The sequence below is a fragment of the Polyodon spathula genome, chromosome 56, assembly GCF_017654505.1.
Source record: "Polyodon spathula isolate WHYD16114869_AA chromosome 56, ASM1765450v1, whole genome shotgun sequence".
In the NCBI taxonomy this organism is placed as follows: Eukaryota; Metazoa; Chordata; class Actinopteri; order Acipenseriformes; family Polyodontidae; genus Polyodon; species Polyodon spathula.
Genome location: NC_054589.1, coordinates 1,167,867 through 1,194,527, shown reverse-complemented (window position 1 = coordinate 1,194,527; position 26,661 = coordinate 1,167,867). Strand labels below are relative to the sequence as shown.

Here is a 26,661-nt window from a genome sequence, read left to right as displayed (position 1 = left end):
GTATTTAACAGGTGGTTGTTATTCCTAGTAAATTGATACACTGGGGTACCATTACACTTGTGAGATGGCTTGCATATATATATATATATATATATATATATATATGCAAATACATAAAATAACACACACATATCTATTCTGGTATACTAAAATATTTATTCAGCATTAAGTCTCCAGGATAGGATTGTTTTGGACAATATAAAAGCAACTAATGCTTCTAACAAAAGTCAACAATTTTGACTTCATTAGCCCAATCAGTCAATACATAACTATGAGCTAGATTCTTCTACCCATGAACTTGTGCTAAGGAACGCACCAACCAAGTTTAATCACATTCGGAAGAAGGGTCTCTAAGCTTGCCATATACAGTAGTGCCCTCAGAACTGAATAGTCTGGGCCATGAACCAAAAATTTACACACTCATCCCCTGCAGTCAATAATATTCTATCTAGCTAGTTAGAAATCAAGTTTTTGGGATGTATTAATATCGACAATTATTTGTGCCAGTTGGTCTCAAAAAATATTCTAAATTGTAAGTGCCCAAACATTGTGAATGTTAATAAATTTGATTATTGTTAAGATCTATCGACAAATATACACTTTTAACTCACCTCTAAATTACCTCTAGCTTTCTTCAACACATTGTGGGTCACCGCCACTGTTCAAATGAGAAATAAAGAAAATGAATATAAAGGAGTGACTCTTTACTCAATTAAATACATTCCAGATCAATTGTCTAGTTTGTAAATCAGGGCATTGGTACATCAGTGGCTGGTTTCACAGACCATGATTAGCACTATGTGATGACCCAATGTTACCTTTGGTAATCAGGGTCTATGAAATATGATTACCTTTTCCTGGTCTTTACTTCTGTAGGTCTGTGCTCAAACCTGTCTCAAAACGGAAAGTTTGGTGGTCTCAACCTACCTCAGTTGATATAACTTTTTTGAGAATGACATTTATTGATGACCCTAATCAGACAGAGGGTAATTGAGTTGGTTCAGGAAAATGCTGTTTTATTTATTATTGAGTGCACTGGTGAAGGTACAGGCCGAAATGTAATCAATATTATAGTGGGTACAATATTCAAAAAGTCAGATTGAAAAGCATCTTAACACAACTTTTAGTTGCTCACATTGATCAATGATCACTTTCTCCATTCCCTCTTTGAGTCGATTGGTGGATCGGAGGCGCCTGACTGTTCCGTTCAGCATCCTCTCCTGCTGGGACAGTTTGCTGCGCAGTCTAGCAATTTCAGTCCTCATCATTTCGTCCTAATTAATAAAATAAAACATTTAAAAAGGATGGCTGTGACTTTAGGATATGAATACCGAATCAAACTAGTTACATATTTCATGTCAAATAAGAAATTGTCTGACGGAAGTAGATTTTGTGGTCATGCAACAATGTTGTGGTATGAAAATGTTTGAGATTATTGGTAAACTAAGGAAGACTATAATAGGTAACACAGTTTTGCAGTGGTACTGAGAAGCACACATCTATATTTAAAAAGTATTTCCTGTCATGACTGAAACTTGTATAATGTGGCACCAACATTTCTTTTAATAGCTTTAATATCCAAAACTTAAGGAACATTATTATCAGTTTTATTGAACATTTATTCCAACCTAACATTAGCTGTCCTGTTACAAACTACTTCCAACAACACAACACAACAGAACTGAACTAAGAATATTTTTTTATGATTTTAAAACAAACAAATCAAATCGTCACTTGTTTTCCATGACACATATTTGTGCCTGGTGCAGTTTCTTGAGTCTAATTTACCATCTGAATGTTGCAATTGCAGGGAGGGGTCTTTTCCTGGAATTGAGTAACCTACATTTTGTTATTCTGTTTTAATATTTCATGCTTCACTTTTCCTTTCTAAAGGGCACTTTTATTGTAACAGGCTTCCCTAAGTGTGTATACCTGACAGTTCTGGCTGCTGCTGTTGGATGTGTTAGCTGGCAGTGAAACCTTCCACAGCAGCTTCAGCAAACGACTGGCTTCCTCCAGAATCTGCTGCATTTTATTAACATCTGAGGAGAAGCCTTTTAAGAACCGTTGATCAAGTACCTGAAATGACACATTAGATTTGAGCATTGGAGTGAAATCCAGTAGTTTACCATGAACTCATCTTCTACTCTGGTCTACCAAAATGCATTTACTATACCATCGATTCTGCCCCTTGCTGTGAAATGGTATGGAAGCACTCCTGGAGGTTACTTTCCATTCCACAGGTTAACATTTTCCCCTCTGAAATCTGCTTGCGGAGAGCATTGTAATCCTCGATCAAGCCGAGTATATGCCGGCCGCTTCTGCTCGCCCATAAGCGATGTCCTGGGACGAGACGAGAGGGAGTATGTGTGGTGCTGTCAGCAGAGCTGCCACTGCACTGTGACGCAGAGTCCAGCTCATCCTTTGGATGGGGTTTCATTTCTGGAAAAATCAATATTATTAGACTGTAGTGCTGGGACCAACATAGTTTGAATATTCTTTTATTTTCAAATATCTGTATAATTTAGTACCATATATTACAAAAACAAAATCTCTTGTAGTAAAATAAGCCCCCACTATTTCACACAATTTGTAACAGCAACATTTCAATTCTGTTATGACTACTATGTAATAGACTATAACATGCAATGTTAGATATTTACTTACTTTGAATTAAAACCTAGTCATTTTACTTAAAGGAAAGTAAACCAACATGGAAAAGTTTTGTAGATAAAATGTACGATGCAATGCAAAGTAATTTACTTTAATAACTGATGGCTCTCGATTTAGTTTAAAAACATTTTAGCAGTGATGAAATATGCACACATTCAACTGTAGCTCCCTTAGTTATAATCCAACCCCCAGCCAAGGACACCGATTACCGCTTATAAAAACACCTGAATAGTCACTGTGCAATGCTTTTGCACCATCCCTGTTGGGAGGAGACCTCCCAGATTTTGGAGATCCATGGAAAGAAGGATGAGGAAAGTTTTCATCCTGTGCTGGCGATTTAGAACCATTATCTGGGATACAGCGACAAGACAAGAGAGAGAACGGTTTTACTTATTATTTTAAATATTAGGTCATTTAGGAGCATGTATCAACCATAATAACCATTACAACAGGTCTGCATCAAGACACAAAGCTCATCACATTGAATTAAACAATGACACTTAGCTTTAACGTCATTTGCTGCCCTATCCATTTTTTATTCAACTTTTAATTCCTTCCATACAAACTAAATATGGTCTTTCTGGTCTGTAAATACATTCCAAGCAGAATTTATTCAAATTTTTGTTCCTGCTCTGAAATAGAACTGTATAAAAAGTTTTGGTTAAAAAAATAAAATAAAATAAAAAAAACATACTTCTTGTTGTAGGTCATTGGTATTTTAATGTGTAAAATGATTGTATACACTTTGTTGTTTTTGATGAAAACAAGCGGAGTTGACAACATGATTTGACATCATACCTCCATAATTGCTGAGGACGGAATGTCTCTGCTCTCCGCTCAGGAGGTAGTTGATGTTGATGGTTGAAGGGGATCCCTCCACTTTCCCTTGCCCCCTCAGCAGCTGTTCCTCCAGCCTCTGTCGCAGCGCATTGTTTGTCTGAATGCTCCTCTCGAGCTGGATTCTTAAGTGACGGATTTCAGACAACAGCTCACTCAAGTCAAGTGGCCCATGGCTGGGTGCTGACATGTCCTGCGTTTGTCCCGATGTGGCATCTGAAACTAAGAGACAAAAACATATCATTTAGACATGTGGGTCAAAGGCGCCTTACACAGACTATAAAAAAAAAAAAATACTTGTGTAGCAGTATTCAGAACGCAAAATGATTACAGACACCATAAAAACTAAGTGTTTGATTTTTTAAACTTATAATTTAAATAAACTTAAAAATAAAAATAGACCTGCTCATTAGCTTCAAATGCTAAATCATAAATTTAAGTATACACTATACTTCTTAATATTTAAATGCTGCGTTGTAACCTGAAATCCTATAAAATGAGACTTTGAATGTATATTTATAATAGGGCTGTCAATCACAGTTAACTTCTGAGATTAACGCGTACATTTCTATGGAGATTATTTTTTTTAAACACCCATTAAATCGCACTCCTGTCTTGAACCTCTTAGTATATCGTAATTAGTTTCCTGCTGCATCATTTAATGCCTGCCAGGACTGAATGAGTGCAGTCATCATTTGAATATGAAATTATTCACAGAACAGCATTATGTAGCAAAGCACTCAAACTTAAGGGCTTTAATGGGAAGTTTATTTTTTAAAACTCTGACGGTTCACTGGACAGAAAGAGGGTTACTTGTATCTACTGTCAAAGTGAGTTCCAACATCACAGAAGTGCATCTAGTTTGCTTTACCACCTGCGAGCTGAACATGCTTTCACTTCTCAAAATACACTTCCTAGTAGTGTTTCTGCTATAGACAACAATACAACATAACGAAACCTGTCAGTTTCGACAGCGTACTCCTAGAAATTCAGGATAGCTGCAAACCCACGAAATCAAGGAAAGTTCAATTTGATCGGATTTGATGTGTGTTAATTGCACTGACCAATGAAAAACGACTGGAAAGATACCTGGATTCTTGCAGTTCCCTGAATAAAATGGAAAAACTAATTGTGTGTGTCGCCAAACAAAAATTACTTTATGATAAATCCAACAACGATTACAAAGACTTTAAAAAAAAAATTTAAAAAGGAAAACATGGAAAGACATTGCCACGGACTTGGGCATGAATGATATTCATTATAGAAACATGAAACTTAATAATGAACAAACGTTTGAACTTTATACTACACTTAACATTTTTTTGTGTTCAAAGTTATGTACAACAGAATTGTATTTTGTTATTAAAATACTGAAACTAGGTATATTTACTACAAAGCCTCCACTGCACATCAGCGCTCTGAAGTATGATATTAACACATCTAGTGTACAATGGATTGACGCACGACTATTTCAAATGACGGAACGGATCCAGTGTGCAATGGCCTTTACACATTCTATTTTGGCACAGATATGCAGCTAACACAATTTCTAAAAATGTAACATTTGGCTACTGTTTAAACACTAAACCCCAGCTGTTAAACCTTTTAGGCCAATAGAGCCCTACCGACCACTTATTTTCACAATTATCTCTATTTAAAATATGCAAACAAAGTCGAGCAGTTCTGTGTCCTTACCTGTCCTTTTGTCACTGGCTACCTTCATTTGTTCATATACCTGCAGCTCCACTCGGAGGGACTGCAGGAGATGCTGGCTGTCAGAAAGCTGCTGCCTCTGTATGCCTATTTCAGAGTGCAACCTGAAACACCCGTGGGAATCATTAACATGCATGCCCTAAAAACTGGATAGCTTGGGAGTTTGAAGTGCATGCACCAGTGATTACAATAAACTACTTCAATCTGAGACAAACATAATGAGAATCAATGACTGTATACTGTATTATTCAATACTTCAGCCTGGCCTGCTAGATCAGAAAACTTAATGAGGGAACAAACCACACATTACATCATCTTCTAAAATGAATAAGAAACAGCCCAAGACTGTTTACAACCCCCTAATGAAATGGTCATTCTGGTTTAGTAACTGCATTGATTATATTTTTCCTTTCTGAATAAACTGAGGCAACAATATGAAGGAAAGAGCTTTGAGAATGTAACTTAATGTGAACCAAAATAGCTCCTGCTTCCACCTGCAGAAGTAAAAAGGTTATTCAAGGTTTTTAAGAGCTCTGTAATAAAAGCTGCTGTAAACAGTAAAGCTTGTCACCTGTTGATTTCATCTCGACTGTGGTGCAGCACCTCTTTCAGGCGCTTGTTTTCTTCCAGACTCCCTCTGAATTTGTTTTCCAGGTGGACGCCCTCCTTCTTTACATGCTCGTATTCATTTCGCAGATACTCCAGTTTGGAATTTTTCTTTGCGAGGGACTCTCTGAGCTTTTCATTCTCCTTTTGCTTATCTGTTTAAAAGTAAATACAGAACCAGGAAAACAACTTGAAACATAAGAAAGTTGCTTTAAATAATCATGAACCATGTATGGATTCAAAAACAGACCAAAATCAGGATCATGCAATATTGCAAATCAAAGTTCAATTTAATTTTACTTGCTTACAATTACATTACAAATCATGTGATTAGACAATTTAAGAGGACATGTGTGTAGGTCCTTTGTCAATTGTTGCTGTAGTCCCATCAGGTCTATGTCTTCTGTTGACAACTGCAAACGTAACAGCTCAGCAGCTAATGTGTAACATTGTACAACACAATAGAACTACAGCAACCAAAGCTATAAACAATCAAAGCAATCCTTCAAGGTGTTACAGACTTAGGGGGAGGTCTTTGTTGTCATCCACAGACACCATAGTAGAAAATGGACATGATCTGTTGTTTGTCTTCAGTAAATTAAACATTGTAGCATGAAACCACACAGACCACACTCTTGGCCCCAGAAACAGGCTACAGTCCCCTTTGTTTTAGGAAGCTGGTTCCTCTTACCTCTCGATCCCAATGATAGCTGGTCCTTGAGTGTCTGGTTTTGTCTCCAGAGGAAATGGACCTCGTTGGCCAGCTGTCCTTTCTCCTCTGATCCGCTGATAAATATATTCGTAGAAGCTGAAGTTTAAAAGCAAACAATACTCAGTTACATTTATAGCAGGAAACAATTTGTGCAGCAACAGTACTGAAAAAAACGTTCCTGTATTACTTATTTTCATGTATTTTACTAGATCCTCAATCAAGTGTGTGCCGGCTACTTTTGTTTAATAAGATCCATAACAAATATTCTATAATCCTTTTATAACTTCCTGGGAATATCAGATCAGGTTTTTAGGAGTTTGTTAATTCAGATGTCATAAAAGCACCTGTAGACACTACACAGACCATTGCAATGTGACATTTAGAATTTAGAAATTGAATGCAATTCCTATGGAGAACTCAAATTACTGTCGGCTGTCCAAAGTTACAGCGCACAATGTATTCGATAATGACTACTAAAGCAATACTTTCCTTGTAGACAGTCCTGTTTATTATTTTCTCTGTTAATGGTAATGTTTTATTTATTTTAATGGTCTTCCTGCAAAGAACATGTATGTATGCATGCATGGGCTGGAAATAATGAATAGTGTCTCTCCAAGAGAACCCATGATCAGGAATGCTTTTTTTGGGGGTAAGGAATATCATGTGACATGTTAGGGTCAAAGGGTTGAAGCATAACCTTATAGACGAAGGGTCGAGTTATCCTGAAAGAAGTTTGTGGGATGCAATAGGCAGAAGAAAAGCTAACCTGGGTCCGGTTCAGCTTCGGCCAGCCTGCGCTCAAGCTGCTCCCTTAGCCGGTCATTCGTTCGGATGGACTCCTCTAAGCGCTGCCTCAGACTACGGATTTCCTGAAGATGTTCTGCAAGCAGGTCTGTATGGAAAGCAGCAACATAAAAGCAAAGCCATGTATGAACACTTACTTCTGAGCCATATCTTACGGCATAGTAAGTTTCAGTCAATACCAGAAGCAAAGAAGAGCGAGATGTGTTTCAACTGCTGTGACTACAAGGAGATTAGCGTTTCACAGAAAACAGAAACCTCAACTGTTTCTAGTTCTTTACTCCTGAAATAAACAAAAGACTGTAATAAGGGCTCCCAAGTGGCGCATCTGGTAAAGGTACTCCACGTGGAGTCCAGGATGCGCACTACAGCCAGGCTATTCCAATACCGGCCGTGTTCGGGAATTCCCAGGGGACACAACACAATTGCCTGAGCACTGCCCCGGGGGGGGGGGGGGGGGGGGGGGGGGGGGGGTGGTAGGTGCCTGTCTACAAGCGTCCCAGAGCTGCACTGCGAAACAGACGGCTAACGGCACACGTTTCGGAGGACACGTGTGTTCGTCTTTGTCTCTCCCAAGGCAGTGCGGGGGGTTGCAGTGGTGAGCCAGGCTTACAATTGGCGAGTCCAAAGAAGAAGGACAGTGTAATACTGGCCATACAGACAAAATGTAATTTACACAATTACATGGAATATCTAGAAAAACACTGATCATTTTTCTATAAATTTCTACATAATGCATTTCGTAAATTAAAGTATCTGGAAAAAAGTGCATAAGTCTAGACTTTGTTATAGATGACCTCATTTATAAACTAAACACCTGCTAAAAACTAAAAGAAAGCAGTCTACTTAGTTTAATTTCTTACATGTTTTACCTTAATTGCCAAGTACATGCTTGAGAAAGTACCTGTATTCACCAGTCCAGACGGCTCATTCCTGCTTTCTGTCAGTCCTGTGCTGGCCCTGTCTTCTCTTGAGGACCTGTCCAGAGGTTTAGGTGACAAGCCTCTCTCTCCCCCGGTGTCCTCTCTGTTCTTGATGATCGAGCGGTGCAGATCCACTTCGGTGCGCAGAGTCTCATTCAGCTGCTCGCTGTTTTTCAGCTTCTCCTGTAACAAGCTGTTCTCTTTCTGCAGCCCTTGTAAATACTGCTGCTGGGGCAGGCTGCCTTTATTTTCCAAGATCGGTGTGTCGGTGGAGAGCAGCGTCTGTGACTGTCTGCGACTGCCAGCTCCATTCTCTGCAAAAAAGGTTGAATGACAGAACTAGGTTGTTAGCTTGTTTAATTTCCTTAAAAAAGAAAAAGAAAAAAAAAAACTTTGATTAAACAGTAATATATTGGGAATGTTTGTGACCAATAAGAAAAGCCACCTTAAAAGCCTCCATCACTTTTATAAATTACTGCAACACATAAATGTTTTTATAAGACTGTAAGTATACAAAATTCATTTGTATATGGGAAATATTTTGAAGAAATAATGAATATAAAATAAATTGACATACACTGTACACTTACTACTATGTAAACACAAAGGCTAACATCTATAGCTGGCCTACATGTGTCTGGCAGCAGTTAAACGTTAAGGCAAAATTCTAAACGTGGCTAATGTTTACAATCAAAACACCCTTACAAATAATTTCTATAGAATTTAGCATTAAAAATAGAAATAAGAAAATATAAAATTGCTACAATAAGAAACAAATGTTGATCAATATTGATAGGATTATAAATAATGACGTGGTAATTTATTCCAAGTAAATATTGATCCAAATGAGACAAGTTTATATTTTTCCAAAGATAGGCTTGAGTGATTCTCCTTGCTTATCCAATACTTAAAAATCTTTCAGACAACGTCGTTACGTTTGAGCTCTACAAATACACACCTTTACCCGGAACAGCTGCTTTCCCAGTGGAGGCACTGATAATACCAGGTGGCTGTGCAGTCTCCTGCTGAAAGTAAGGCAGTTTTGTCCCTGTAACCACAAAGTTCCAAGGTTAGGATGACTCACACATTATTGTTCAACAACAGCAGACAAAGTACTTTTTTTAGTACATGCCAAACAGATACCTTCACTATCTCTGAAGTTTAGCTTGAAAAGAGACAGATATACTTATTATAGGAATGGCAGGTTATAATAAAACTACTTCCAGTTTGAAAAATGGCAGATCCCACAAAAATGCACTTTTTTTTTACTTAATATATTTAAATCAGAAAAAAAAGTGCCTTTCTTCAAGCACTCTACAATGTTTACTGAGATTAACAGCCACCCATGTACAATACCTTTGCCTTCATCTTTTGCAGCCTTAAATATTTTCTTCCATTTTCCACGTGAAGAAAAATTACGCATAGCCTTATCTTGCTCTAGGTCCATTTTCTGATAACCAGTTTCTAATCTCAATACTAGCTCACTAGAGGAAGTAATGAATGTTTCCAATATAAACCTCCCTGTGTCCTCTCGCATGTCACTGTCAGCCCACTGCCATAACAGCAGCCATTGTTTCGAAGGAAACAATTTATGGATTAGAACACCGGCAATAAATAATGTATTTAAGTGCTTAAGGAAACACAACACCAACCTGGTCTTCAGTGCTCTTTGTTAAGGGCACCGATTGAATTCCAACAATGAATATTAACAGAATGGAAACACTTTTAAAAGCTGAATTCCAAAATGTTTTTTTTTTTTTTTAAATCAAAAGGTTTAAATAAAGAAACATTGTCAACATTGGAATCTGATTACCATATTAGTGGAGATTCTCACTGATTCCAATCAGCTAGCTCTAAACCACAACATTCCACTTAAGTTGTTTAAAAATTCTCATTCCCACAGTAAAGAAATCATGATCAAGTACAAAGAGAGGGTTTGACACTCGCACTAGATCTCAACCCTGTCTTGGGTTTCAGAACCCCCCTCAGTTAAGCATATTATTTAAAAGGATCAGGAGCAGTCAGGCCTGTTATTTTGTTCCACCCCTATTGCTGCAAGAACAACTCCTATTTGTAAACCTGTAGTCTCATTGTAGTGTCCTTTTCAATCATTTCAATAAAACAGTGTTACCCTGCTAGACCCATCTAGCCCTACCAACGATATAAACGGTTTCAGTAGCTTCTTCTAAAGAAAGATCATGCATAGTTTAATAAAGGGTTCTTAGATGTCATTAGCTCAGCCAAAAGTACTACCTAATAAATTCCCATTAGACCTTTTCCAAATCCCTACAGCTTACCTTCAGATGTTCGGCATTGGCCGTATTTCCCTTCAAAACACTGGAGCGCATGCAGAGCGTCTGATCTGCTATCCAGAGTCCTATATCTGTCGGAAGCTTCTGAATCAGAGTTGTGGCTAGTAGACAGCTCTATTGACTGGCTCCTGACCTGCAGCTGAAGCTGCTGGATCACCTTATTCTTCTCCTGCACCTCCCTTGAAAGCCTACAAGGATTATTAGCAATTATTAAAACGAAAACAAGAATAGAACTCCATCCACTCCTCCCTAGCCATATTTTTGTTGATGGAACTTTTGCCACAATACAAAGACAAATAGAATGAGGTTAAATGAAGAATGTATTATGGGTTGCAATTATATATTTCTGACTTAATGTACCACTCCCATTTGGCAAAATCAATCTGAATATTTAATCCACCCTACAGTACAGGTGCACCAGAGAGTCAGTGCCAGGCGTGACAGACTGAGCCGTCTGCAGAGCCCCAGCAGTCTGGAGAGCTGAGCCAGGGGAAGAGGTGGATTAAATAGGACATTGACAATGAATAATATTATTGCAACAACAGAGAAATGGTAGGGACATTTAAGGGTTTAAAATGTGATAAGACTGCAACAGGAGTTTTAAGTATTTCTTTAACTTAAATGTATATATTTTAAGCTAAGTATGTGACAGATGAACCCAGGGAAAGGCAGAACACCAACACAGCCAGCATGCATTATCTCCAGTGAAGACTCCAAGCCTTGGTGCAAACTTACACATCTAGCTGTTCCTCTGTGGCTTGGGCTAAGTTCTGGTTGTGTCTCGCAAGATCTTTCAGCTGCTTTTGCAGCTGCCTCCTCTCACTGTCAAGTTGTTTTCGGAGGTAGGTTATTTCATGCTTTAGGCTTTCAGGACTAACCAGTGAGAAAGAGAAACACTCTTTGTTCATTGAAGTAAAATTTTTAATGGCAAGATAGAAGACACTGCATACGCATGCAGACTCCAGAAACTTTGGACAGTTTAAATTCATGTCAAAAGAGAAAAACAATTACCAGCATAGAAAAGCTAACTTGATTCCAGCATGCATGTACATAACCTGTGCCCAATTGTTTTACTAGTTTCGCTCCCCAGTTTAGAATGTTTATTATGTTCTCTCAACAGCTCAGGAGAAACATCCTCCGATTCCACTGCCAAGCCAATCGCCTCTTTACACCCAGGAGCTCGACAGAAAACCAGCCCCCGGAGGCCAAAGGCCAGTCTTACAGGTGTCCTCTTGAGCTCACCAGGCACCAGGCCAGTAGGGGCCGCTGTAGCTTTGATGTAGTAGTAATAACAATTCAAAACAAAAATAACATGACTAAAGAAATGAAAGCACTTTATTATTTGTCAGCCAATCGGCACCCCCTTCAAGTCATTTTTTCCCCTCCCAATCATTATTGCAATAACATGGAAACAAAGAAGAAACCATCAGGAGCCGAGTACAAGTTGACAAAGCCATGCAAACAAAAGGAACGCAAACTATCAAGCCAGTGGAAGAACTGGCTCCAAACCCGCAGTCAGAGGATGCTACAACGTCTCAACAAGCAGCGCAGGGTGAGAACAATAACAAATATTTGTGGAGAGCACTTTAAGTGTGTGTGACAGTAATGTCTTTCTCATATTAATCATGTAGATTAATGCACTACAGTATAAACTAAACTGATGTGAAAAATAATTTAAGAACATCTATATTAACCAGGCATTAAATAAAACTTATAAATCAAGAATGAATACATTGCAAACACACAGTACTTACTTTAATGTAGCCTAAAGTTAATAAAGAAGTTACCGTACATTGCAAAATAGAAAGCACATTTGCAGGCTCTAGGTTTCGTTTCTATTGGTGCATTTCATAGAACATTTACAGAGATTTTGAACCCCCCCCCCCCCCCCCCCCCTTTTTTTTTTTTTTTAATTTTTTTTAATTCGCTGACTGCATGTTCTGGGTGGGTGCTGGATTTATATCTCGCACAGGGTGCATCAAGGATCGGTACGGCTCTGGACCTACCCTGTACACCACTTGGCCGTGCCTTTACCAGGTGAGCCACTCATGGACGCTCTGCACATTCTGATCATAATAGTTCATTTAATAAAAGAATAAAGAAAACAAAATCCACAAAAACAGTATTACTGTTTACGTTTTGTTTGAGTGAGTGTTTCAGGTTTTTTAAAAAAGCATACCTTTCTGCAAATTCAAGAAGTGTGTTGTCTTCGTTGTCTGCATACCCACCCCCTGTAACAGAAAAATAAATATAATACTGCGACTTTACCTGTACAATGGATAAACCACCACACAACTGCAACAGACTTCAACCAGTGCGGTGTTTTGTTTGCTCACCGCACTCAAGCTGGTCTTCTAGCTTTTCAAGCACTAAAAGGCTCTTGTCCAGTTGCCCCCGGAAAGCTTTCCCCACATAGTAATCCACATCACTGGCCTGCAGTAGCTCTTCAAAGGACCTGTTGAGATCCTCCAGCTGGTGATGGTGCAGCATGCCCAGGCTGCGAGAATCCTTCATCTTCTGCCTGAGCTGTGACAGCTCTCGAGCCTGGGACTGCACCAGCGAATCAAACCTATTGAGAAGTAAAGAGAACACACAGTTAAACACCACACAGGGCCATGAAGTTACTTAACTACTTCTCTATTCCCAACTAGATTAAATGTTTCAAAGACATTCCACATGGTTTAAAATATATAGATACACAGCCCAAAACTGCTACATCTCTATTGACAAGTCACTCCATATTGTCAAGTGCTATCGGCACGGAATCCTTGCATTTACCACTTTTAGATGTGTTTCATTAGCCCCAGTGTACAGGTAACAAGCTCAAGTGTCTCTTATTAAACTCACAGTAAAACCAAGAATGGAACTGTTTTCAATATCTCCCTATAATCAATCACACCGCTCTTTAATTCTTACTTCACATCTAGTCAATTCACAATCTCTCCACCTTCTCACTATTAGGGAATCCCATTGAATTGCATCAACCACTTATTTTGAGGGGTAATTGCAGGATACCTACAAATACGCTGTTAATGCAATCCAGGGCGATTCACCAGTAAAACCCACCTGTTATTACGGTGGGGTTTAGGCTGATCAAAACGACCACTTTTAACTTTTATATTAGAATACTGTTCTCACCTAGCTGGGGATGCTGATCTGATTTTTGATTGAAGTTGATGCAACTGTTCCAAAATATTCTTGTTTGAGGCCTTCTCCTTGTCAAGTTCAATCTTAAGGCTTGCTATCTCATCCTTCAGCATCTGCTTGTCTTCATCATCATGGCCTAAAGGAAAGTTTCCAATCTGGCTGTGGTCTTGGCTAAACAGACCCAAAGACTTGTGAGAACACATCTCTTGGCCATCCTTTTCTAAATCTCCATGTTCTTCCTGGAGCATCACTGTGGTCTGCTGGCCTGGTTCTGACCCAATGGTCAAGAGATCACTTGACAGGGAGTTTCTACGGTGAAGACTCTGCAGGTGGTGAATAACCCTCTGATAATTCTCCAGTTTTGTTTTCAGTTCCATAACTTGCTGCTTGAGCTCGCCCAAGTCGTCTGTAAAACCATAGTCATCATAGATTTGCAGGCTCTTCGTGCTGATTTTGGGTGAGCTCAGACAGGGAGAACTTGGATAAGAGGTTGACGAGTTTGTATCAAGATTCTCCATAGAGAAGAATTGTCCATCTCTTTTGAGCAGGGATGGGAGGCTGGCTTCATTCATGTGTTCTTTAAGCCGATTATCATTTTCTGCAAAACATAAAAAATGTATGGATTACTGTATAGTTTTGTGACAAATAAATCCAACAAGCGAAAGTGCATTTAGCTACTGCAAATGACATGTTGTCTTTACTTTTAAATAACTGAAGATGTGTATTGATTTAAAGTCAAACCACCAGAATCACATATTGCAAAGACAAGGCAGTACAAAAAACATGTAGCAAAGATAACAAAACATGCAAGGTAGACAGCAGAGATACTATGCAGAAGAATTTATGAATTGGTTCATTAATTACAAAATAATAATTTTAGTTCTTCTGATTTGTAAGATCCTTGTCTAGGAAGAAGTGTTAACCACACAACATGCCATGTAATTTGTTGATTAGTCTCGATGGGCATGTTTTCTACCTGTACTACGGTTTTCTTCCCTATCCACTTCATTTTCACTCTTTCCACAGGTTTCGTAACCAAGGTCTTGCAAATCCACCTGAACCTCTTTGTCATCATGTTCCAAAGAAGTCCCGGCTACAGACAACACACAACAAAATAGCAGAGTTCAAGACAACCAAAGCATGGCGTAATCCTTTTTAGAAAAGATGTCAAAGTGTGGTAGCATGTAATCAACTACTTACATTTCAGCACAGCACAATCTAAAGCCCCTTTCATACTGGCATGCTCTACCCGGGTCAGGACCCAGTATCATGTGGGTCGGGTGCATGATTTCACGCTGCTTTTGCTAAAGCAGGGTTGACCAGGGTGACAGACACAAGTACATAAGTGCACAATGAGCGTATCAATGCCCAAGAAGCAGATGGTTAAGGATGCTTCCATCCCCACTTCTCTGGATTGAACCGTCAGCCCAAATGTTGACTAGAGCAAATGTATCGGTGCTGCAATCTGGCTCATGCTGTGTCTCAAATCAACTAAAATATGGCTAAAACTAAATAAATGAAAAGAAGAGAGAAACGTTCCTTCGGAAGTGAAACTTTCACGCAGGCGTGGCTGCTTGTTCTTCCGTCGGCTCATGAACGACCGTCATGCATTTTGTCTCAATCGATCCGGGTCAATGGCGTTGACCATCTTGAGGTTGGTTGATGAGACCCGAGTCAACCCGGGTACAACCAAGGTATGCGATTTCACACTATGTGAGATTGTAACCCGCGTAGCCAGAACCCGGGAACAGACCCGGGTAGGACTGCCAGTGTGAAAGGGGCTTAATATTATTTTAAAGTATGCAATTATCCTTTGCCAAACTGTAACAATAGCAAGCTACTGGAATTCAAATGTACTGGTTAAAGTAAGTACCATGCTACCAAGATCAGAAAAAAAGATATGGATGATTTAGGCTTTACCAGACAGCACCTGAAATCAGTTGAGGAAATTGAGGTCTATGTTCTTTACTTACAAATCAAAGTGATTAGAAGATTTTGGAGAGCAACAAGGTAGCAATGCCTGTCTGTCACAAGGCAGATAGCTGCTGTTTTGGAGAAGCATCTGTAATGGTTTGGCCAAGTATAAGCTTTGATGGCTGCATTTAATTGAAAATGCCAATTTATTGCTTTATGATAATATAGAGATGAGACTTTTTGCTAGTTCTATTAGCCCTGACTTGGTGTTTATGGATAACTAGTGTTGGGTATTCAACCAACACATAAGACTAGCCATTATGCTCACCAGACTGGAACCCTAATGAATATGCATAGAATGTTTAGAAAGACATGGTTTCCAGTAAAAACTTGAATCTATTGATGCATGTAATTTACCAATGCTCTCACAATTGACTGCTTATCAGCAAGCTGTTTGTGGAGTTTTACATTTTGAATCATTAATGGACTTAACAGTCTTTAAATGAATGAATTAATACTCGTGCAATATTCATTTTAAAAGCTGACCCTAACGTTGTTTGAGTATACATATTGGTTGATTGAAAAATGAGATAAACCTAGAAAGAACAGACTTGTTCTACTACTAAGTTCATATACTTTTATGTCTAAAACTACACTATATGAACAAAGACTTGTTTTTGCTTACCTTCACACATTGTGTGATTAGAATTCTGATGTGCTATGGTGGAATCTGCAGTGCACAGTCTTTGCAGCAGCTCCTCGTTAATTTGCTTTTTCTGCTGAAGAGCTTTCTGGAGCTGGTCTACCTGCTTTTGAAGGTCCAAGTTTGTGCTCTGTTTAGTTACAGCTCTGTTAGCACTCAGATGGGTTACGGCGGACTCCACTGTGTGTAGCCTTTGCTGAAGTTGCTTGATAATTTGTGTCTTCTCTTGTAGGGCTTTTTGCAGCTGATCTACTTGCTGAAGGTGGTCTATGCCTGGGTTCTCATTCTTTACAGCTATGTTGGGATTCAGATGGGATGTGGTAGATTCTGCTGTGAATAATCTTTCTTTCAGCTTTTCGCAAAATTGGTTCTTTTCCTGAAGGGTTTTTCGAAGCTCATCTACCATTTGATGAAGGTGTGTGTCTGGGTTAGGATTATCATTCAGACATTCTATGGTAGACTCTGCCTCACGTAATCTCTCCTGTAGCTCTTTGTTAATTTCAGTTCTCTCCTGGATGTCTTTTTGACGTTGATAACATTCCATTGCAAAGGTGGACTCTGCTTCAGATAGCCTTTTCTCAAGTTGTTTGTTAAGTTTATTCTTCTCCTTTAGGGCTTTGTGAAGCTGCTGCAGGTCCAGGTTAGTGTTTGTACTAGCTGAAGTTCTGGTTTCATTCAGAAGTTCTTCTGTAGCACATAGTCTTTCCTTAAGTTGTTTGTTAACTTCACTCACCTTCTGAAGGGCTTTCTGCTGCTTCTCTACCTGCTGGTGAACTTCCAGCTCTGTATTGCTATTTGTTACACCTCTATTAGCATTCAGATGTTCTATAAAAGATTCTGCCTTGTGTTGTCTTTCCCGCAAGTCTTCGTTAATCTGATTCTTCTCCTGAAGGGCTTTCTGCAGCTGCTGAAGGTCAGTTTTTGTTTTAGCTGAAGTTCTCATCACATTCTGACATGCCTCTGATCCAGACAGCTTTCCCTCAAGCTGTTTGTTAAGTTCATTCTTTTCCTGTAGACCTTTCTGGAGTTGATCTAACTGCTGATGACAATCCAAGTCTGTGTTTAGACCAGTGGAAGTTTGGTTAGCATTTAGACATGCAATGGTCAACTGAGCTGCACGCAATAACTCTTGTAACTCTTTGTAAACACAATTATTCTCTTGAAGGTCTTTCTGAAGCTGATCTACCTGTTCATGAAGATCCAGTTTTTTATTTGGACTAGCTGAAGTTCCAGTAGCATTGTGGGCCTCTAGGGTAGATTCTGCTGTCTGTAGTAATTCCTGAAGCTCTTTGTAAAGTTGTTTCTTCTCCAAAATGGCTTTCTGAAGCTGATCTACCTGCAGATAAAGATTGACATCTGTATTCTGATTAGCAACAGCCCTACTAGATTTCAGATGTTCTATGGTTGACTCTGCTTTGTGTAGCCTTTCCAGCAAGTCTTTGTTGATTTGATTCTTCTCATGAAGGACTTTTTGCAGCTGGTGAAGGTCATGGTCTATGTTTGTACTACCTGAAGCCCTGTTAGCATTCAGAACTGTTAAGGCGGACTCTGCTGCAGACAGCCTTTCCTCAAGTTTCTTGTTAAGTTCATTCTTTTCCTGGAGGGCTTTTTGCAGCTGGTGAAGGTCTGTGTTTTGACCAGCTACAGTTATGTTGGGATTCATAACTGTTATGGTGGACTCTGCTCCAGACAGCTTTTCCTCAAGTTGCTTGTTAACTTCATTCTTCTCCTGCAGGGCTTTCTGAAGCTGGTCCACTTGCTGTTGAAGGTCCAGATCTATGTTCGGATTAGCTACAGCACCATAAGCATTACAATGTTTTACTGAAGACTCTGCCTTGCGTAGTTTTTCCAGCAAGTCTTTGTTGATTTGAGTCTTCTCATGAAGGACATTTTGCAGCTGGCTAAGGTCCAGGTCTGTGTTCGTACTAGCTGAAGTTCTGTTCACATTCAGAAGTGCCTCTGTGGCGCACAGTCTTTCCTCAAGTTGTTTGTTAAGTTCATTCTTCTCCCGAACTGCTTTCTGAAGCTGGTCAATCTGCTGGTGAAGTTCCATATCTTCATTCAGATTAGCTACACCCTTTTTACTATTTACATGTGCTATGACAGACTCTGCTCTGTGTACTCTTTCCAGCAAGTCTTTGTTAATCTGATTCTTCTCCTGAAGGGCTTTCTGCAACTGGTGAAAGTCCAAGTCAGTGTTTGTACTAGCTGAAGTTCTCTTCACATTCAGACGTGCCTCTGCTCCGGATAGTTTTTCCTCAAGCTGTCTGTTGAGATCATTCCTCTCTTGCAGAGCTTTCTGGAGCTGTTCTACCTGCTGATGACATTCCAACTCTGTGTTTGGACCAGCTGAAGTTTGGTTAGCATTTAAACATGCAATGGTCAACTGAGCTGCATGCAGTAACTCATGCAACTCTTTGTAAAGGTAATTCTTCTCCTGCAGGACTTTCTGAAGCTGAGCTACCTGTTGATGAAGATCCAGTTCTTTAATTGGACTAGCTGAAGTTCCAGTAGAATTCTGGCGTTCTAGGGTAGATTCTGCTGTCTGCAGTAATTCCTGAAGCTCTTCGTAAAGTTGTTTCTTTTCCAAAATATTTTTCTGAAGCTGATCTGTCTGCAGATAAAGACTTGGGTCTGTATTCTGGTTAGCAACAGCTCTGCTAGATTTCAGATGTTCTACAGTAGACTCTGCCCTGTGTAGTTTTTCCAGCAAGTCTTTGTTGATTTGATCCTTCTCATGAAGAACCTTTTGCAGCTGGTGAAGGTCCAGGTCTGTGTTCGTACTAGCTGAATTGCTGTTCATATTCAGAATTGCCTCTGGAGTGCCTAGTCTTTCCTCAAGGTGTTTGTTAAGTTCATTCTTCTCTTGAAGGGCTTTCTGTAACCAGTAAAGATCAAGGTCTGTGTTTGTACTAGCTGAAATTCTCTTCACGTTCAAACGTGCCTCTGCACTAGACAGCCTTTCCTGAAGTCGACTGTTCAGTTCATTTTTCTCCTGAAGACCTTTATGGAGTTGATCTACCTGCTGATGAAGTTCCAAGTCTGTGTTTGGACCAGTGGAAGTCCAGTTAGTATTTTGATATGCAATTGTCAACTGAGCTATGCTCAGTAACTCGTGTAACTCTTTGTAAAGGTAATTATTCTCTTGAAGGTCTTTCTGAAGCTGATCTACCTGTTGATGAAGAGCCAGTTCTTTATTTGGACTAGCTGAAGTTCCAGTAGCATTGTGGGCCTCTAGGGTAGATTCTGCTGTCTGTAGAAATTCCTGAAGCTCTTTGTAAAGTTGTTTCTTCTCCAAAATGGCTTTCTGAAGCTGATCTACCTGTTGATGAAGAGCCAGTTCTTTATTCGGACTAGCTGAAGTTCCAGTAGCATTGTGGGCCTCTAGGGTAGATTCTGCTGTCTGTAGAAATTCCTGAAGCTCTTTGTAAAGTTGTTTCTTCTCCAAAATGGCTTTCTGAAGCTGATCTACCTGCAGAGAAAGATTGACGTCTGTATTCTGAATAGCCACAGCTCTACTAGATTTCAGATGTTCTATGGTTGACTCTGCCTTGTGTAGCCTTTCCAGCAAGTCTTTGTTGATTTGATTCTTCTCATGGACTTTGTGCAGCTGGCAAAGGTCCAGGTCTATGTTTGTACTATCTGAAGCTCTGTTAGCATTCAGAACTGTCAAGGTGGACTCTGCTTCATATAGTCTTTCCTCAAGTTTCTTGTTAAGTTCACACTTCTCCCGTAGGGCTTTCTGAAGTTGGTTAACCTGCTGATGAAGTTCCATGTCTTCGTTCTGATTAGCTACACATTTATTACCATTTAGATGTTCTATGATAGACTCTGCCCCATGTAGTCTTTCCAACAAGTCTTTGTTAATCTGATTCTTCTCCTGAAGAGCTTTCTGCAACTGGTGAAGGTCCAGGTCTGTGTTCGTACTAGTTGAAGTTCTGTTCACATTCAGACGTGCCTCTGCTCCAGATAACCTTTCCTCAAGTTGTCTGTTAAGCTCATTCTTCTCCTGAAAACCTTTCTGGAATTGATCTACCAGAAGGGCTTTCTGAAGCTTCTCTTCCTGTTGATGACTCAGGTCTTTATATGGATGACCTGTTCTATCAGTATTCTGACTTGCTAGTGCAGACTCAGCTTTGCATAGCAATTCCTGCAGCTCTTTATTAAGTTGATTCTTTTCCTGAAGTGCTTTCTGAAGCTGATCTATCCGCTTATAAAGGATCGAGTCACTACTTGGGTCTGTGGTCTGAGTAGCTTCCGTTTTGTTCACTTTCTGATGTGTAAGGGTGAACTCTGCTGTGCGTAAACTTTCCTGCAGTTCTCTGTACTCTTGGTTCTTCTCCTCAAGGGCACTTTGAAGCTGTTCAACTTGTGGGTCCAGGTCTGTGTTCCGATTAGCTCCGTTGTTAGTATTATTATTGACTGCTGCCTTGGAGGACTTCACAGGAACAGGAAGACGGGACTTTGCACCAGTCTGCACAAACAAAGAAATAGGAATCAATATCACTCAATATCACACTAGCTTGTAGTATAATGAATCAAAAGCAGACACAACAGTAGCCCTTGTGCTACATTAACAGTGGAAGGAACTGAATATTCTTTATGTAAGCAGTGTAGCTCTGTAGATCGCTTCTTAAACTACATCATTACACTGCATCAGACATTTGTGTTACAGGTGTGAGTAAACTAAAAGATGACACTCACTGTGGACCCAGGTGTTGCATATCTCCTTGCTTCTTGCCGTTGTAATGTTTCCTGTGAATTTCTTCGCTGGTCACTTTCATCAATACCCCTTGGCTGCTGTGCCTCCATTTCCTTTAGGATTTTCTCCAGGATTACCCTTCTTTTTGTGGAGGCTTCATGTTCCTTTTTCAGACGATCAATTTCTTTAGCCATGTTTACAATCAGGTCTGGATTAAAACTGTTTTCACTGTCCATGGAGGAGTTAAGTTCCAGTTGTTCCTTTAGGAGTTTGATAATTTTTCTGGCATCCACTAATTCTGCTTTTAACCTTTCCACCACTTTATTTAGATCATTTTTGATTTCTCCATCTCCTGAATCATCACAGCTTTCTTTGAACTCTGTGGACTGTGTTTCTTTCACAATGCCTTGGAGATTAGTATTCTCATTATGCAGCCTGGCAAGTTCATTTCTGTAAAAGAGAGAATGAAAACTTATTCAAGCACATTTTAAGATCACCTACAGAGCTCCACTCCACTGGAATACCCTTCCCTGCTGTCAAAATGCAGACACTGTTGGTATATGTTTATTAACCTAAATAATCTACGTTCTTGCTATGCATGTAACTTTTCCTAATGTCATTCAAGACACTAGATTTAGACAATTCCTTGCATTAGCAGATGCATGGTCATTAGCATTCATTTCTATCAGAAGCACCCTTCTCAAGTGTATATTACAGCCTAATCTTACCTGAGATCAATTACTGATGCTGATCCAGTTTCAGTCAAAGGAGATCTTAAAGACGCTATCTCCATCTCCATATTCTGATTATTTCCTTCATCTTTACATGGCTTCTTCTCTGCAGTTTTAAGCCCTTTTCCAATTGTCTCCATCTGGCAAGATGTGTCTTTGAGTTCTGATTCAACTACATTCTGATCCTCCAGATCCAGCTTCGTCTTTTTGCTATCAGATGAAGCAGAGGTGGATTCCTTTCTGTATACCGCTGGTGGCTTTATCCCTGAACTCTTGTTACCTTGATGTTCAGCTCTGTTCCCCTGGGGGGATGAAATCCTCTCCTTCTGTGGAGATGTTTGAATCTCTTGATCTTTAACTTGGGGTTTTATCTAAGAGGTAAAACATATGACAAAGACAATGGAATCAGGCCAGAACTTTTTTGACCATATTAATAAAATAAAAAAAGTTTATTTCATACTTAATCTTTTGTCATAAATGCTACTTTCCTTCACATTGTTTTACTTAAAGGGGAACTTGAAAATCTAGCTGTATGCATACATAACTAATAATCTGTATAAATATGAAACTTATAAAAGATAATTAATGCAATGTTATTTTTTTTTAAAATATGACCTATATGTGTGCAATATGGATTTTTTTAATATTTTATTTAGTTTATCATCTTTATATGAATTTATGTCCTACTAATAAATACTTCATTACCTTACTTTAATAAACTTAATTGAACTTTTAAAACTTGAACAACATGCAATAAAATCTTCCAGTCTTACCACATTCTCAGCAGATTTTTGACCCTCTCTGTTTAGCTGGTCATGGAGGGCCTTGTTTATTTTCACAGCATCTGCCAGCTTCTTTTCAAGGAGCTATAATTAATGGAATGAGGATGACAAATGGCTTTGTAAAGAAAAGCAACGATGGAATGAAAATTATAAATTGAAAATTTCCAAGTAAAACAGAATGGCATGTCCTTAATGCAAAATGCCTTAAACACTGCTGTTAAACAAAAAGAGGCAATACAAGAATGAAAAACAATGAACGGTTTCAGAAACTTAAACCATAAAACAAAATTGCATTAAAATCATTCAATTACAGTCAATAACTTTGAGCATTAAATTAATTATTAATTTGTTCCGTTACCTTATTCTGTGAAGACAATGTCAATATATCCTGTTTGTCTTGCTCCACAGAAGCCAAGACTGAGTTCTCAGTTAATGAAGCTTTGTTCTGAAGATCCTTATTGAATGCTTGCAACTCTTTCACATACTCCAAAAGTTCTTGGACCTGTAATGCAATTTTTTTAAATAAACTGCAGCAGTACATATGCATAATATAATAATAATAATAATAATAATAATAACAACAACAACAACAACAACAACAGCAACAACATAAACAAATCTTGTTATTTAGAATTTTACTAAATAGCTTAAAGCCACATTGTTTCCTTATATTTTTTAGATTTTCTTAATTACCTTTCGCCTCAGTTCTGGTAGGGAAAGATTTTCTATATCCTGCTCTAGTTCATCATGCTCTCCCAAATATATACTCATATAGGAGGTCTGGTCACCAGTAAAACTGAAGATGTCAGCTGCAAAAAAAAATATATATATACATATATATATATGCCACCTCTGCAGTGAAGTCAACGCTTTTGTCTTAATAAAAAGCATGCACTGTGTAACTTTGCTTCTGGAACAAAAATCATTTCATGTTGCAACAAAGCTGAAAACTATATTGATCATTTGAAAAAAGGAGTAACGCAGGCATATCTCTGTGATGAAAATAGGTTGTCAAGAAGCACTATGTTTATGCGGCAAAGCAAAATTGATTAAAAAACAAACAAACAACTCCTCAAGGATCTTATAAACTTTTCATGTCGGGTTGATTTGGAATAAAAACTCAGTTTGGGATTCTTGCATACAGGATTAAGATGTGGTGCGTCTTTAATGAATAGGATAAAAGTAAAGGCAGAATGCTGTATACATGAAACGGACAGGTATTCATAAATTCTACTTTTATTAACAATCTCATCTCATTAACTTACTCCAACAGTTTATCCTTCAATCCTTGATTGTCCTTTCGCTACAACAAACCCCTTAATATATCGAACAAAAGGCTTGGACCACAAAAGGTTCGTTATAGTGAGGTATATTTATTTTTTAGTCATTTAGCAGACACTTTGATCCAATATATCTATCTAGATACAGAGACAGACAGATAGAATTAAAAAGGGGCTTCTTTTAAAATGTGTCTCCTCTCTCGGTATCTATGTATCCGTCTGTCTGTCTCTGTTTATCGATCCATAAAAAGAAGCACCCTTTTCTATTTCAGTGTGCCACATTTTATTTCCTGTTGATATGCAAGAAATCAAAATTCAAGGGAAAACAAACATGGAGAAATTAAGAAAATTTACAAAGACTCCACCGCAATTTATTGACCATACGGAAGGGTAAATAAGAGAAACAAAATAATCTTTTCTGGCAAATGCATTTCTTATAGAAATCCACGTGTTGATATAAACTGAAATACAGTGCACTCCGTTTATAAGAATCACATCTGTCACATCACATGCACTGTGCATAAAAAAGAAAATACATTTCTGCAACTGGAAAACGTAGGGTCCCTGCCACATGAAGATGTCAGGTACTGTACAATAAGAGACTCACATGTGTCATTTGTGCCTCCTACTCCCCCTCCCCTGCCCTGGATCTCCCCAAGCCTGGCCTGCAGAGAGGTGTTCCAGCGCTGAGCATCCTCCAGCTGATGTTTCAAAGTCTCCACCTCCCTGGGATCAATCAGGCCTGTCTGCGCATCAGTCACTAAAATAAATCACAATAAGTCTAGATATAGCAGGCACTAAAATTATCCAGGATTTTTTAAATTTGCTTTGTTGTTACTCTTCATGTTTACTTTACACCAGAGGTTCTCAAACATTTTCTAACTGGGGCTATCAACACAATACTCACTGCAAATATGAAACTAATTAACTAACTGGCCTGCTTGTGAGGTGGCGTTTCACAAGCCCTCTGAAACCTGCCCCGACGCCCAGTTTGAGAACTCCTGCTTTACACAATTAGCAAGTTTAAATTACACAAATTCTGAATGTTAGTTTTACTTTTGGTCCTTATACTGTAACAAAGTGAACAATTAATAAGTGGCTAAGGTTACTTTACTGAAGTTTTTACTGTATTTTTGTAAAGCCATACTGCATACAGACACATGGCAGAGTTCTCTTATGATACATGCAGTACATAGAAAGCTGAAAACATTTATTATTATTTAAATGAACTGATGGTTGGCTAGGGCTATGCAAGCACAGCAAAAAACCAATTTACAGAATTCATGCAATTGTACGCTATGTCACGGGTCAATACAACCAAGTAATTTGACAACCCCATGTCTTGTACTGTTTTCTGAGAAAATGTCAAATTTCCAAGAAAACTGCTGTTCACAGCTATCTTCGCAACACAGAAAACAACAATGTGGCTAAGAGGTACTGTACTTTTATTTAGACAGCACATTGCAGTATGATGTTTAGAAGGCAAATTGGACATTTTCTCCAAAGGCAGCCAAGTGGTGGGGCAGTGGCATTCCCCCCAGTTTGTTAATGACATGTAGATAGGAGGGGGATTTAACTGAAGTCTGTAAAATCTTAAAAGGGCCGAACAACTGTTTATGTAAGGACACATGGATAATAGAATGCAGGAAGCAACAACATGAAATAGTGAAGTGCCACTAAAGATGGAGGGACAAACTAACCAGTGGACAGAGATCAACACTAAACATGGTAAGTTTATCAAAATATATTCTGAGAAATGGAAACTGGAAAAATAAAATGGATCTGTGACTCAATATAAGACTATGACTGGTAATGAATTAATATTATGAACAAAGCATGGCAAAGTTATTATTTTTAGGCATCTTATATAAATCATATAATGCTAGGTAATGAACAAAGCATGGTAAAAACATATCACTATTAGGCAGTTTACATAATGTGTTTTAACTACTTAGTGTATAACGGTGCTTTGTAAACATCTTGGGGGGGATAAAGTTTTATTTTTCATATTTAAATTTGCCTTAACTGGGATTTTTAACTTAAATATAAGGGCATTTTTTAACATAACCTAAAAAAGGAAAGTGTAAAATCAGGTGCTTTGCAAGTGTTCTTTACCTGTTACAGAACTACAATAAGGCAGTTGTGGTTTAGCAAGTTATTTTTGTTGCTATTTTAGTGATTTAAATTATTTTGTATATAATTAACTACTTTTCTTTGATCTTTTTTTTAGCAACTCACAAGGTCACACACTACTTTCCATGGATTAACTGATTAGCAGATGAAACGGATTTACAACAGTCTCATTTGACAGACTGCAGCGCTAAGCATTGCTCCAAGCAACCTCAAATGACAGCAATGCATCTCGACCATTAGGAAATCAAATTCTTACATAAAATTGCAGCTTTTTTTTTTTTTTTTTTTTTTTTTTAATAAATCCTGTAACGAAGTAATATATGTATTATTTATAAACTATTTTCATAACTGTAGTTTATTTTAATATTTTACTACTGTAATAATATTTAAATGGCTAAAATGTAAACCATTGTGTAGTACTTAGTAACTTTCAGGACAGGACAGGACAGGACCAGTATCACACAATGCATTCAAGATCAGCCATGGACCGTTATTGATTCATAACAGCCTCAATGAGGCTATGAGAGTTCTCCGGTCAATTGCTGGTCTTGAATGCACTCCAGTGTTTCTTTGTCCATGGAATTAGAAAGATATGGAATCACGTTTCATTCCAACTGGATGAACTAGCCTCACACAGACAACTCCACTAATACACTGAGGAAATCCATCCCAAGCAGGAGATAGTAAGATGT

General features: G+C 38.6%; 1 protein-coding gene across 5 annotated transcripts in view; it reads right to left on the bottom strand.

The window, feature by feature from the left end:
* Nucleotides 1-26,661, bottom strand: part of LOC121307485 (myomegalin-like) — a 52,976-nt gene that overhangs the window by 1,340 nt on the left and 24,975 nt on the right. Inside the window, exons 26-51 of one of the 5 annotated variants that reach the window (XM_041239665.1) lie at nucleotides 24,444-24,596; nucleotides 23,250-23,365; nucleotides 22,915-23,058; nucleotides 22,548-22,640; nucleotides 21,772-22,145; nucleotides 21,046-21,493; nucleotides 19,814-20,815; nucleotides 16,324-19,663; nucleotides 14,701-14,817; nucleotides 13,716-14,322; nucleotides 12,914-13,146; nucleotides 12,757-12,808; nucleotides 11,313-11,450; nucleotides 10,563-10,765; nucleotides 9,224-9,313; nucleotides 8,247-8,579; nucleotides 7,308-7,433; nucleotides 6,521-6,637; nucleotides 5,795-5,984; nucleotides 5,206-5,327; nucleotides 3,472-3,732; nucleotides 2,883-3,023; nucleotides 2,177-2,442; nucleotides 1,933-2,079; nucleotides 1,136-1,274; nucleotides 612-658 (exon numbers count right to left, since the gene is read on the bottom strand). In XM_041239665.1, the coding sequence (XP_041095599.1) occupies nucleotides 612-658; nucleotides 1,136-1,274; nucleotides 1,933-2,079; nucleotides 2,177-2,442; nucleotides 2,883-3,023; nucleotides 3,472-3,732; nucleotides 5,206-5,327; nucleotides 5,795-5,984; nucleotides 6,521-6,637; nucleotides 7,308-7,433; nucleotides 8,247-8,579; nucleotides 9,224-9,313; nucleotides 10,563-10,765; nucleotides 11,313-11,450; nucleotides 12,757-12,808; nucleotides 12,914-13,146; nucleotides 13,716-14,322; nucleotides 14,701-14,817; nucleotides 16,324-19,663; nucleotides 19,814-20,815; nucleotides 21,046-21,493; nucleotides 21,772-22,145; nucleotides 22,548-22,640; nucleotides 22,915-23,058; nucleotides 23,250-23,365; nucleotides 24,444-24,596 (8,999 nt within the window). Of the gene's footprint in view, nucleotides 1-611; nucleotides 659-1,135; nucleotides 1,275-1,932; nucleotides 2,080-2,176; nucleotides 2,443-2,882; nucleotides 3,024-3,471; nucleotides 3,733-5,205; nucleotides 5,328-5,794; nucleotides 5,985-6,520; nucleotides 6,638-7,307; nucleotides 7,434-8,246; nucleotides 8,580-9,223; nucleotides 9,314-10,562; nucleotides 10,766-11,312; nucleotides 11,451-12,756; nucleotides 12,809-12,913; nucleotides 13,147-13,715; nucleotides 14,323-14,700; nucleotides 14,818-16,323; nucleotides 20,816-21,045; nucleotides 21,494-21,771; nucleotides 22,146-22,547; nucleotides 22,641-22,914; nucleotides 23,059-23,249; nucleotides 23,366-24,443; nucleotides 24,597-26,661 lie in introns of all 5 variants that reach the window. The other 4 variants (XM_041239661.1, XM_041239662.1, XM_041239664.1 and 1 more) reach the window with 4 other exon arrangements.